At 44.5% G+C, this 14577-nt stretch overlaps 1 protein-coding gene across 1 annotated transcript in view; it reads right to left on the bottom strand.

Annotated features, from left to right (window-relative positions):
- Positions 1–14577, bottom strand: part of OGFOD3 (2-oxoglutarate and iron dependent oxygenase domain containing 3) — a 58286-nt gene that overhangs the window by 11653 nt on the left and 32056 nt on the right. Inside the window, exon 8 of the mRNA XM_083352371.1 lies at positions 9548–9671. Coding sequence (XP_083208497.1) covers positions 9548–9671 — 124 coding nt within the window. The remainder of the gene's footprint in view (positions 1–9547; positions 9672–14577) is intronic.

Below are 14577 nucleotides of genomic sequence, written 5' to 3'. Positions count from 1 at the left end.
GGAAGCCATGAACTCCCGAGCCAGTTCGGACGATCCTCCCAGGGACGGTAGGTTAAAGTCGCCCAAGACCATGAGTTTTGGGAATTCAACCACCAACCCTGAGAGGACATCGAGTAGCTCGGGCAGGGCTGCCGCTGCACGATTAGGTGGTAGGTATACCAGCAGCACGCCCAACTGCGCCCCCGGGCCATATCTCAGAAGGAGAGACTCACACCCGACCATCTGAGGGACGGTGGTCTCTCGCGGGCTAAGGGACTCCCTGATGATAACTGCCACTCCCCCGCCCCTCCCATGGGTCTGAGGCTGGTGCAGCACCTGGAAACCTGGCGGGCAGAGGTCAAAAAGGGGGACACCACCCTCTGGGCCCAGCCAGGTTTCCGTGATGCAAGCCAGGTCCGCGTGCTCGCTCTCCACTAGGTCACGAACGAGGTGAGCCTTGTTAGCTACGGACCTGGCATTCAGGTAGACCAGCCTTAGCATAGGAGGCTGCACACCTTCGCTCCCGGGTCCTCCGGGGAAGTACAGAGGGTCGGAGTGTCTCACCGCTTGCACAGAGCGGAGATGACACTCCCGGTGACGATACGGCCCTCTGTTTGTGCACCTTCTGCCGTTCCCCACCATCCTGGGAATAGGTTGTTCGTCAGTTCGCCACTGGGTTTTGTCGGCGACTGGTCCTCGTTTTTCACCATCGCGAATGGTTGTAGGCCTGGCCTGCGATATGGTAGCTGGAAGGCCTGCCTTTCCCGAGCAACCATAGTCTAGTTCCTAGTTTATATGGCAAGTAACCCAGAGATAAAAATGCTTGAATCCCTTAGCCTGACCGTGCTACTGGGAATAATAGGATAGCATGTGCTAGCATGTTGCTCTTTCTCTGGGAAGACAGAAGGCTGAGGAAATGCCCCAGAAGTAAAAAGCAACTATAAATTCCAATGATAAGATAAAAACCTATGCTACAAACCTATTATTCAGGACACAGGGAGGAGGGTAAAGGGGAGAACCCCAACATTGTAAGTCACAAAAAAATATCATTATTTCAAATGAGTGTGATTAATGCTTGTTCAAATGCAAATAATATCAAATTCTGAAATGGGACCTTTGCACCATAAGAGCATTGTATTTTCTACGTAATTCTATAAGTTTAAGTTTAAGTTTATTATATTTGTATACCGCCCTTCTCCCGAAGGACTCAGGGCGGTGAACAGGGCATATATAAAAATACAAATTACAAAAATTAAAAGAGAATTAAACACGAGCCCAAACTAAACACAGTAGAAAAATGTAAAAAAATCCCCAATAAAAACCCCCAACGCATCCCCCATCAGGCCAGGCCGGCCTGTTCAAACAGGTAGGTCTTCAAGTCGTGTCGGAAGGAGCGAAGGTCAGGTGCCATCCGGAGCTCAACCGGCAGCTGATTCCGGGTATAAGGGTACTTAAAAACCTTATTTTAGAAAAAAAAAATCTAGGCATCTCACAAAAACAAGCTACAGTAACAGTACCGGTACTTTACCTATAAATCTCAGGAAGTCTAACGGATTCAACCTGGTCATAAGCTTTGGGAGTTCAACTGTGCTTACTGGAAATGGAAATTCACTTCAAAGTGGACCTCAGCTGACCTCTGGGTTTATATGCTGCTCTGAAGGCTAGCTTTGCAGAATTCGTCAATCTCATGCCTAAGACTCTATTTTAAAAGCAGCGGACTTTGTTCCCTTAGTCTTACTTTCTTTCAAAACAACTGCCCAAACAAAATAAAGAAGAAAGGGCTCTGCTTCGAAGGGATACCCCTGGGAAATGTCACAAAATCAGATTGGTGTGGAAGTAAGCCAAGCTATTTCCTATTCTTCGGCACTCTGGATATTTTTTGCCTCAAGGCAGTATTTATTAAGCAGTCACCTTATACAGAGATCTTTCCTGTCAAATATGTGCAGTTTCTCCCCTCCCCCCCTACCCATCCCAACTGAGATCAACCTGTGGTAAAAAAAAAGTTCATCACATCTTCCTTAAGATCACTGGATGTTTTATCATTAACCTTTGGATAAGAAAAACTGGCAACAAAATACATCTTTGTCATCTAAGACTTATAGCAGAGATTTTTAAGGAAATCTTGTAAAATTTAGGAGGGATGAAATGTGTTTGGCAGAAAAGTAAGACCTTCTCTCTGAGTACCTCCAATTCAAGGAAAGTGGTCCATTCCTCTCGGATGATATCTTTTCAGTACCTGATATTATGGTTGCTTGAGCCAAAATGCTAATAGTTTATAAGGCTCTCTGTTTCATGTGATTCAATGAAAATTGAGTACCGGTATTTGTTTGTATTTATTTATTGCTTCATGAAGTATAAACAACAATAAACCGTGTACATATGCTTTAAAAGCACCTCAAATAACAATGTCATGCATTGAAACATAAATGTCTTCTAAATCTTGCTGAATTATACTTTCATCCCTCTTAAATTATACAGGCTTTAATTTAATTGTATTTTTGGAATGCAAAAAAAGATAATCATTGTTCTGGACTTGCCTCCACAAATAGTTCAGAAACATGAACTATTCAACGAAGTTTTTTGTTGTTGAACTAAAACAAAAAATTTTTTTTCTTTCTCCAGCTATTTGTTGTTCTTCTTCTTTATCCCTGTATAGTCATAACGTGATTCCTAAAGGTACATCCAAAGAGCATTTCTTGAAGGCCTGATCTCTTTAAGATTTCACTTAAGTTTAGTATGCTCATCTTCAAAACCTTATTAAAATTTATTTAATCCAGCTTTATATAATAGGACATGTGCCAATTAATAGTTTCTAACAGGGGTCATAGTGGAGAGATTATGAACTTATTCCAGGTATCACCTGAGAAAGTACATACCTTGCCGATCATACACCTGAGTCTTCCTCAGGACGTGTTTTAAAGAGATAGAATCAGCAGCTTCAGATCATTAGGAAGGGGCCCCTGGACCTGACCTCTCAAGTGTAATGTTCTGTATGTCATCCTTCAGCATAAAATGGTTTCCCACAAGCAAAGAAAGGTTTTACTTTATTAAAATAATGCTCAGGGGGGAAAAAAAGGACCTGATTAATCAGAAACTTTTTCATAAAGGAAATGCATATGTGCAGAAAAGCAATTACATCCAGCAAAGGACACAGTTTCCAAAGACCAAACGATCAAATTACTAAAATTCCTTCCGCAGGAAAATTATAGTTATTTAACTGCATATTGCTAATGCAGTACATGATTATGATGATTTAAGAATTTTACTCTGCACCCACTTCCTTCCCTGTGCCTTCCTTTTTTTCCATTTCTTTTCCCTTCGACTATTATAAATTATATCATTTTTCTTGACATATTCCTCTGTTTAAACTACCACCAGTGTGCCAGTTTTTGCAAGCTATTAATGCTTTTAAGTATTGCCACGATACATTATAATCCCTTTTGTTTAAAAAATGTAGTGAAAAGTTAACATTATAGAGCTAGTTGAAATGGCAAAATATACATATTAGGGTGCCTGCATGAGGATTGTGATTGCGCTATAGAGGCAACACATGAAGCTATACAAATGTCAACACGATTATAACACTGATGTCTCAGTGATTTAGAGATTCTCAAGAATCCCTTGGAGATCTTGGCCATAATTTACCACAAAATTAAGTATGTTTAAACTTAGATGTTCACAATTAAGAGTCAGAAGAACTCCAGGGCCCAAATGGGCTCCTAAGGATCTTCAAAAGCTTCAGTTCAGGAATTAGTCTGCAGCTTTTGCCTTTCTCTCTTTTTCTTCCAAATACTTTTGGGCCTGTAAGAGGGCTTAAGGCAGGGGTGTCAAACTCGCCACATCATGTGATATGTTGTGATGTATTGCGACTTTTTCCCCATTGCCGGAGCTGGGGTGGGCACGATTTTGACATGACACATCTGGCCTGCGGGCCAGCAGTTTGACACCCCTGGCTTAAGGGAAAGGCTGAATTTTATTTCACTTATCTCATAGAAAATGGGGAAAAGGGAAGCTTGAAGACATTTTTGTTACATAAATTCAAGGGGGGAAAAAAGAGTCCTTTTCTTCAACCTTTCTCAAGCCAAAGGCTGGTAATAAGGAAAAATCTGCACTCTTTAGTGAAAGATAATTCTTCTTCTTGTTTTGAATTGGTCTGGTTAAAAAAAAGGAAGAACAGCAGAAGAGTTTCTTGGCATGTCAAATACAAGAAATACATGTCTTCCTATTCCTCTGCAGATACTTTTAAGACTCCTATGAAATGTTTTTCAAGAAAAATGTTTATTAAGCCCTAAGTAATGATGAAATGATGATGGAGAGGGGGAAATCAGTTGATTTCTGGCAAGGGCCTTAACTAGCCTCATTTCAGACACTGTTTGCCATTGCCTCCTTCCTAGGTATGAGAGAGCATGACTGGCCCAAGGCCACCCAGAGGTGTGAAATAATTCAGATTAGCTTTCCATAACTCAGGATCTTCCAGATATCTTGAGACCACAACTGCCAAAAGTCTAATCCAGTGTGGCCAATGGAATGTGTCTAAAGGGCACCAGGCTGGGGAAGGATACACTAGATGACTCTTTGTAGCACTACATTGTTATAAAGTTGAATAGGATAATGAAAGCTCTGTGAATGCTGTCCACTGAGTCTTTTTTTACTTGGTCATTCAGATAGTCATGGGTGAGTCATTTTGAAAACTCTGAAGTCGAAACAAATAGAAGTTTAACTATCTGAATGTTCAGATTGTGTATTTTATCTGCAATATTTCTAAGCATATTACTCCAAGGTTATTAGCTGTGTATCCCTCTTTAGGATATAATCATAATCATAATAGTAAAGTTGGAAGGGACCTTGGAGGTCATCTAGTCCAACCCTCTGCTCAGGCAGGAAACCCTATACCAGGGGTGTCCAAACTTTTTTCAAAGAGGGCCAGATTGGATGAAGTGAACATGCTGGAGGGCCGAACATTTTTCCGAACATTCTTTGAACAATTACAATTAAATGCAAATGAATTATTTTATGCCATGTTAATTGCAAATGGCATACTTTTCATTTTATAACATAAGATCAACTGACAGCTGAGTTTTCACAATGTATTTTAAATAAATTTTAAAAAAAACTTACTGTGTGAGCTGTTACCAGAGAGTCTGACCTTGTCAAACTTACTTTGACAAGGTCAGACTCTCTGGTAACAGCTCACACACTTCCACCACTTCACAAATTCTGCTAGGCCAGGGCCCTACCTACCCCTGTCCAGCTCCCCACATCCCAGCCCATAAAATGGCTGTGAAACACAGAATGCGCGCACGTGCACACACACACACACACACACACACACACACACACACACACACCCGCCCTTCCCTGGACGTCGCCTTCGCCCAGGGGAGCCAGAGGGCTTCGAAGCCGGGACAGCTCCGGCGGCAAAGAAGGCGCGCCCTCGCTGCACCGGCACAGATGCCGTGCCAAGCGGGGGGAGGAGCGTGGCGGTTCAGCCAGACAGGAAAAGGTGCGGGAAGCGGCCGCCGCCTGGTAACGGCACCCGGGCTCACAACGTGGAGGCGGCGAGCAAGCACGCGCTCAGGGCGAGGCGGCCGCGGTCCGGTGAGGGAAGAGCGCCGAGGGAGTGGCTGGCCAGGCTGCGCTGCTGCCGAGCGAAGCTTGGCCGGGGTGCCCACTCTGCCTGCCTGGCGCCAGCTCAGAGACTCCGCCCGCCAGGCCCTTCTCCCGCTCAGCCAGGCCAGGCGCGCACCGTCAGCCTCGCTGCACCGGCACAGACACTGCGCCAAGCCCGGGGCGGGGGGGGGGAGGAGCGCGGCGGTTCGGCCAGGTAGGAAAAGGTGCGGGAAGCGACCTCTGCCTGGTAACGGCGCCCGGGCTCACAATGTGGAGGCGGTATAGCGAGGCTGACGGTGCGCGCCTGGCCTGGCTGAGCGGGAGAAGGGCCTGGCGGGCGGAGTCTCTGAGCTGGCGCCAGGCAGAGCAGAGCAGGCGCCCCGGCCGAGCTTTGCTCGGCAGCAGCGCAGCCCGGCCGGCCACTCCCTCGGCGCTCTTCCATCACTGGACCGCGGCCGCCTCGCCCTGAGCGCGCGCTTGCTCGCCGCCTCCACGTTGTGAGCCCGGGGGCCGTTACCAGGCGGTGGCCGCTTCCTGCAACTTTTCCTGCCTGGCCGAACCGCCATGCGCTCAGCCAGGCCAGGCGCGCACCGTCAGCCTCGCTGCACCGGCACAGACGCTGCGCCAAGCCCGGGGCGAGGGGAAAGAGCGTGGCGGTTCGGCCAGGCAGCCAGCCCTTCAACCCACCGGAGGAGTGGCAGATTGGCGCGGCCAGAGTCGGGAAAGCCACTAGAAGGGGGAGGGGAGTCACCTCTCCCCGCCGGGGGGTCGCCCAGCCCGTCCCGGGAGGCTGACATTTCTGCAGCCGAAAAAGTCGTCTCGGATTCCATGGCGGAAGGTCACCCCCGGGACTCCAGCGCCAGGCAGGGCTGAGAGGGGGAGGGGGGGAGAAAGGGAGGGAAGGAGACAGGGAGGAGAAAGGACGAATGGGGGGAGGGAGGGAAGGAGAAAGAGAGAAGGAAGGAAGGAAGGAAGGAAGAAGAGAGAATGGAGGCAGGAGAGAGGAAGAAGAAAGAGAAAAGAGAGAGAGAGAGAGAGAGAGAAAGAAAGAAAGAAAGAAAGAGAAAGAAATCGGAGGCTTGGACAGACCCCGCTCCAGGCTCCGGGGCCGCCACCACGGAATGCCCAGTCTCGGGGGGGTCTTCTGCAGGCGTGCCCTGGCCCCCTCCCCTCCCTCCCTTCCGTGGCCCGTCCCCAAGGCGGCGCCCGCGGGTCCCCGGACTCACAGCACGCAGAGGGTGAAGGTGCCGGCCACGCTCTCGCTGTCGCGCACCAGGAAGCTGCCGGCCCGCCCGGCCCACGCCAGCAACTCCTCGGCCGCCACCCGGCTCAGGTCCTTGTGGTAGCAGAGCGGCCAGCCCGGCACCGCCGGAGCCCCCGCGCCGCCGGAGCCGGAGCCGGCGCCATGGGCAGCCGCAGCGCGCAGGAAAGGTGCTCAGCGGGACGGGCGGGCAGGCCGAGACCCCCGCCGGCCACCCCCGCCTCGCCCACAGCGCCGCATGGCCCGACCGGAGACCCCCGGCCGCTCAGGGCATGCCCGGCCCAGCAGCTCCTCCTCTGGGCTGCGCTCCGGCTGGGATGAGGGCGCAATCCACTCTCCGCGCGCTTCCCCTGCGCACTGGAGCCGCCCCGGGCCCCGAGCAGGCCTGGCGGAGGAGGAGGCGGAGGAAGCTGCGTGGAGCCCCGGAGCCTGGCTGGCGGCAGCTGGGCCGGCCTGCGCTTCCTGGGGCAGCCCCTCGGCGGGAGCAGCTCCCAAAGGGGCGGCCCTCAATCAGAAGGGAGGGCCGTGGGAGGGCCGCATTTACATACAGCAGGGAGGGCTGTTGAGGGCCGTATTAAACCGCCCCGCGGGCCGCAAATGGCCCGCGGGCCGGACTTTGGACATGCCTGCCCTATACCATTTCAGACAAATGGCTGTCCAGTCTCTTAAAAACTTCCAGTGTTGGAGCATTCACAGCTTCTGGAGGCAGGTTGTTCCACTGGTTAATTGTTCTAACTGTCAGGAAGTTTCTCCTTAGTTCTAGGTTGCTTCTCTCCTTGATTAGTTTCCATCCGTTGCTTCTTGTCCTGCCTTCGGGCGTTTTGGAGAATAGCTTGAGTCCCTCCTCTTTGTGGCAGCCCCTGAGATATTGGAACACTGCTATCATGTCACCCCTAGTCCTTCTATTCATTAAACTAGACATACCCAATTCCAGCAGCCGTTCCTTATATGTTTTAGTCTCCAGTCCCCTAATCATCTTTGTTGCTCTTCTCTCTACTCTTTCTAGTCTCAACATCTTTTTACATCGTGGTGACCAAAACTGGATGCAGCATGCCAAGTGTGGCCTTACCAAGGCATTGTAAAGTGATATTAATACTTCACGTGATCTTGATTCTATCCCTCTGTTAATGCAGCCTAGCACTGTGTTGGCTTTTTTGGCAGCTGCAGCACACTGCTGGCTCATATTGAAGTGATTGTCCACTAGGACTCCAAGATCCCTCTCACAGTCACTACTATTGACCAAGGTACCGCCTATACTATACCTGTACATTTGGTTTTTCTTGCCTAAATATAGAACTTTACTTTTTTCACCATTGAATTTCATTTTATTAGATAGCGCCCAGTGTTCAAGTCTGTCCAGATCCTCCTGTATCTTAAGTCTGTCTTCTGGAGTGTTGGCTATTCCTGCCAGCTTGGTGTCGTCTGCAAATTTGATGAGTTCTCCATCTATCCCTTTGTCCAAATCGTTGATGAAGATGTTGAAGAGCACTGGGCCCAGAACAGAGCCCTGGGGCACCTCACTACACACTTCCCTCCATGTAGATGTGGTTCCATTGAGGACCACACGTTGAGTACGGCCGGTCAGCCAGCTACAAATCCATCTGGTGGCAGTGCTGTCTAACCCACATTTTTCTATCTTATCAAGTAGTAGGTTGTGATCTACTTTATCAAATAATAATAATAATAATAATAATAATAATAATAATAATAATAATAATAATAATAATAATAATAAATAAATAAATAAATAAATAAATAAATAAATTTCTATACCGCCCTTCTCCCGAAGGACTCAGGGCAGTGTACAGGGCAATACAATAAAATATAACATATAAAAATTAAAAAAAATATTAAATATTATAGCCCAATTCAATACATTAATACAATAACATTAAAATACCCCTAAACCCATCAGACCAGGCCGGCTTGTTCAAATAAATATGTTTTTAGGTCACGTCGGAAGGAGCGAAGGTCAGGAGCCATCCGGAGCTCCACCGGTAAATGGTTCCAAAGGTCTGGCGCGCCCACAGAGAAGGCCCTCCCCCTGGGGGCCGCCAGTTGCCATTTATAATGGTTAATCTGTAATACTGATGTTTTTCTCTTTTTTGAAGATGAGAACTACATCAGCTCTTTTCCAGTCCTCTGGTAGTTCCCCAGTGCTCCAGGATCTTTGAAAAATATAGTTCAGTGGTTCTGAGATCACATACGCCAGTTCCTTGAGAACCTTGGGGTATAATCCATCTGGGCCTGCAGTCTTCTTTAGGATACGCAGTCTCCATTTTTACCATCAACAAAATTGCTTGAAAATTAACAATTCACAAATCATGCTTATTTATTTTTTTTTGAAAAAATAATCTTGCTCTTCAAAACCATGTTTCCTCATGTAACATAATACATATTTGCCTCTCATTTATTCTTGAAATAGATGGGAGCTAGAAATCACAATTCTTACTTGTGTAACATTTGAATGATGAAAGGTATAATACTGACAAAGATTTGTGTAAGATAAATGCAAATATTAGATAACTCTTAAGACAAAATCTGCCAGTTTTATTTGTACTTATTTCTACTGACCTTCTAATTCATTTATTTCTATCCTGAAGGTACAGACACACAAAGTAGGGAGCTGTGTTCAAAAGGAAGATATTAAAAACAGAGCATGGACTAGTAGGATCTGTAAAGCAAAGAAAGTTCTACCTGCACGAGGTTCTACAGTCCTATTTGCACCTTCGTCCATAAAAACAAACCGTCCACCACCAAAGTCTTCTGCATAGTCTGATAGGTACAGCAGTGATGTGTAATCGAAGGACCCATAGGTTACCTACAAGGGAAAGATAAAGTGCTGAATATTCTTTGTACAAGCTTGGGTTTGTATTGGGACTGCAGATGCATACACCCTGAAAGAAATTGATCCATTTGGATCCCTTCCAATTGGGCTCTAAGCACAAGTATGGCAATAAGATTTTACTGATTGGAATTCTGTTTGAGCTCTGGTGAGACACGAAATGTATCCCTCCAGGTACTGAATGATATCTCAGCGGCTTTTGATACTCTCAAACACTGTATCTTCCTGGACTTCCCCCAGGAGAAGGAATGGGGTATACTGCTTTGCAGTGCTCTCCTCAATCTGAATTTGCTTCTTTTGCAGCCACATCACAATACAGCTTCAATCTGCAATCACCTACTTGTCACATTTTGCTTATAAGCCCTATTACTAAGCTAAGTATCTCCATCCCATATCTTTGTATCTGATTTATTTTTTACTTCGTGAAACATTTTGTATCTGTCTCTAATAAATTTCATTCTGCAACTTTAGATGGATTTATCGAACTTTTCCAAGGATATTAGTTATTTTCATCCTTATTTCTACAGAATGAGCACTGTTTGAATGGGATTTTTTAAAGTCAATTAGGCAACCTCTTAATTATCATGTCATCCTTTCAACAGACAATTTGTTAATCAGAATATTATGGGATCCTTGGTTTGCTGAAATCTAATGATGTTACTGAACAAAAAAAATAAAGTTATTCTAATAAGGCTTATCCATGACTCATATATGCTTGTGTTTAGTAACTATCGTATTATTTTCAAGGTAATAGAGATCTGAGATATAATCATTGATTGGTGGATAGTTTCTTGGATGGTTTCTTTCCCCTTTGCAAAGATAGGAACATTTTTTTTTCTCTTTCAATCATATGAAATTTCACCAGTTCTTCATTATTTTTTTTAAAAATAACATATAATGGTTTGTCAAACCATCAGCTATCCAAGAATGCAATTCCTCTGACCTCGGAGATGTAAGATTCCTTTAAAGTAAATAAGTATCCTCTCACTATGTTTTGTTAAATTGTAGCTCAGTCTCTTCATCCTGCTCTTTGTAATTTCCTTAGACAGCGCATAGACTCTTGTTAGAAAAGATCAAACCAAACAGCAGGTAAAAAGGTTATTTCCTGTTTGCCTTTTCCATTTTTGTTAAGCAATTGGTATAATAATTTGTAGGTTTTTTTCCCTTTTATGTTGAACATATATAATTTTTTCTTTTACTTATTCCAGGAACAGTGAATAGGATTTTCTCCATTTGATTTTTTTAAAAAAAAAAAACACCAACAACAACAGAGTATAGTGTATTTGTCTATGGAGATTCTCAGTCATCCAGGTCATGGTTGTCCCAAAGGTGCTTTTTCAAGAGGTAATAGGACTTTCTTATTTTTCTTTGAAGACATTTCGCTTTTCATCCAAGAAACGTCTTCAGCTCTGACTGGATGGTGGGGAATGGAAGGATTTATATTCCTTGCAGACAGCTGGTCATTTGCATTCTTTTAGAGAGCTGTTGAGGCCAGGTGCAAGTTTATCTGTGTCCTCAAGGTCATCAGAGTGGTACAAATGGATGTGAAGTCTTCTTGGAACTGCTGAAAGGATTATGTTGTAGACTGGAGATAGATGATGTCATATCCCTCCCCCTCTACTGAAAGAGAGCTAAAGAAAGACCCAGCAGTTTATCTGTATTTAAATGACAAAGGCCACTCTTTTGAAGACAGCAAAGTCCACATTTTGGACAGAGAGGACCACTGGTTTGAAAGAAGGGTCAAAGAGGCCATCAACGTCCAAATTGAACAGCCCTCTCTCAATAGAGGGGGACGGATACGACATCATCTATCATCAGTCTTCTACAACACAATCTTTTCAGCAATTCCAAGAAGGCTCCACACCCATTTGCACCATTCAGGTGATCTTGAGGACACAGACAAACCTCCAAGTGGCCTCAATGACCCTCTAAAAGAATGTAAATGACCAGCTGTCTGCAAGGAATATAAATCTTCCCATTCCCCACCATCCAGTCAGAGCTGAAGAAGCTTCTTGGATGAGAAGCAAAACATCTTCAAAGAAAAACAAGGAAATCCAACTGCCTCTTGAAAAAGCACCTTTGGGACAATATGGTGTGTCCAGTACTTATGTCATGTACAATCTCTTTTCAACAGAAAAATTGTTATGTGGTGTATGTTCCAAACAAAAATAATTTTCTTCTAAAAATTGATATCCTTCATTGGTTTAAGAATGAAAGAAATGATGAGGAAGTAGCATATGCAAATGAAAGTATCTTTGCAGAGAGTTATCAATTATTTTGCATAATTTCCTAATCATTTACTGAAAGACCCAAGTGAGCCTTCTGCTGTATTGCTACTTTTATTCCTGCTGCTCCCACTGTAAATTAATTTATGTACTAAAGGGAATAGGACTGCCTTCAAATATGAGGTTTGAGATATTTGTCTTTTTTAAAAGAAGCTAAAATGATGTCAATAAATTGCAACTATTTTCAGCACCACTTATCCTCTGCTGAAAAGTGCAAATGTATTCCAACAATACAGGAAAAATCCCTAGAAAGGTTTTTGTCAGCAATCCACAATTTCCTCAATCAATAATACAGAGTAAAATGTCTTCATGATGTTTCAAACCCAATTTTCCATAAGTTACTGAATAGTCAGTATTTCTAATTGTACAGCTTTGAGAAAAAAAATATTTTCACTAGAACGAAAGCTTTGAAGGTCACAAATAAATGTAAACTTTTAAAAAAATGTGGAACCCAGAAAAGGTGGTTTTTCACCCTTATCTACCAGAGTTCAGTTTTATAGATCAATGTAATCTCAGTTGCAAAATGTGTTGCAGAATGCTGAGCTAAATGTTTTAGTGCCACAGTGTCACTCACATTTAGTTGAGTAGAAAGTAATAAATTACTCTCTTCCAATCACCGGAAAAGTTCAGAAAAAAAGATCTTGGCTAGATCTAGAACAGAACTGCCCACTTTCCTCCTGATGAATATAACTTCAGGATCTTTCTGAGCCTTATACCATTTCTGGGGAAGTAATGATGGACTGAAGAAGCTAACAACCACCACAGGATAAAAAAAACCGGCAAGTAGACTGCCTCTTTGACAATTCTTCTCCAGACAAGAAGATTTGAAATTACAAGTGCTCCAAACTGTTCCTACTCATGAGGAGACTCCTGTGGGATTTAAGCTCTGGGTGATGAGGGAATAGCTGTTTTGTTCAAACCATAGTCAGAGCCTTTGAAATTGTCATAGACCACACTTACAACTCACTTATGGAGTCTGAATCTGATACTGAACAACCTGAACCAGTGGTATGACAGGAGAAATTACATGAAGCTGATCAAACACAGGCACACTTGAGCATCTGGAAAATTCAGAAAATGACATATGACCTCCCAGCCCGCATATGTGACAAGTAGAGAGCAGAGGAGGTCTATTAGATTCCTCACCAAGCAAAGAAGTAAATCTTCTAATTGGTGACCGCTGGCTGCAACCTATCTAAGAATCTACTTTGCCTGTTTTCTTTGCTGGAAATGCCAGACATCCAGCTCACGTATAACATTTGTGTGTGATTTTGGTTTTGGGGCCTTTAACCTTTGGAGTGGCTGATAACCTTGACCTAATTTTGAACACTGAGCTGATTGTGGATAATTCTTCGGCATGCTCGTTTCCAAAGCAAACCTTGCAAGCAAGCTTTGGCTTTGTTTACGTTCCTTGTTTCACTGTAACTTCTTCATCCTAGTAAACTGATAATCATCCGAGAAAGTGTGCATGCATGTGTGTGGCTGAAGCCTGCAGCATGGCAGTAAGGATGTGTCTATGATGACTCACTGCAGCCAGGTGGGTGTGACTAGGTGGACACGGCCATCTGCCAGGGGGCATGGCTAGGTGGGTGTGACCGGGTCGATGTGGAGGATTAAATGCAGTCGGCTTGGGACAACTGACTTGGAGCGGCTGGGTGGGCATGGCCAGGTGGATGTGTGCCAGGACACCCCACCAGGAGAAAAATCACCCGGAGACATTCTGGCAAATGCCTTTCAAATTTTGCAGAAAAACCTCTCCTTGTTAAGGAGGAAGAAAAATGAAGCTGCAAGTGGGAAGGAGAGATAAATCCACCTCTTGCCTTTCAAATTTTGCTGCTTCCCTGTTTCCAGTTTGCCAGCATGTCTCCAGGTGGTTTTTCTTCTGGTGGAGCATCGAGTTGGCTCCACATTCAGTTGCCCAGGGTGACTTGTTCTGCGCCCACCTGGCCACGCCCACCTGGGCACACTCATGTGGCTGTGTCCACCTGGCTAAACCAACTCAGCTGCCTTGAGTCAGTTGCCCTGAGCCGGCTCCACCTAATCCTCTGCGTCGACCCAGCCACCCCACTTGGCCACACCCACCTGACAGATAGCCACATCCATCCAGTCATGCCCACCTGGCTGCAGTGAATCGTCCCATTCCGAGTAAGGATACTAAGTTTACAAATTTCCTTTTCTAATCACTTTCAGAAATTACTCGCTAACTATTTTCAGCTATTATATGAACCTTTAACCTGGCAAGTTTTACAGCACCAAATATTTTCTTCAATCCTTAGCCAAATAAGTTTTAACTAAAATTTAAACACTTTTTTTTAAAAAAAAACAGCAAAAGGGTGATTAAAAGTTAGATTTTAGAAAGTTACAAATGGACTAAGGGTCCAGCTAAATATGAAATTAGATTTTGGAATTAATGATAAAAATCCTTCCTGTGGGAAAATGCTTTTGTTTTGCTTTTTTTCTTTAAGATAATAAAGCTTTTAAAAATAGGTGTTAAAATGAACTAAACATAATGAATAAAGAATATGCAAATTTACAATTATAAAATTAAGCGAAATATTTTAACATTGGACAATATCTAAAGATATTTTCGAACAACG

The sequence above is a fragment of the Vipera ursinii genome, assembly GCF_947247035.1.
Source record: "Vipera ursinii genome assembly, chromosome: 2".
Taxonomy (NCBI): domain Eukaryota; kingdom Metazoa; phylum Chordata; class Lepidosauria; order Squamata; family Viperidae; genus Vipera; species Vipera ursinii.
The sequence above is the reverse complement of the archived record's forward strand: the minus strand, read 5'-3'. Positions and strand labels throughout refer to the sequence as shown.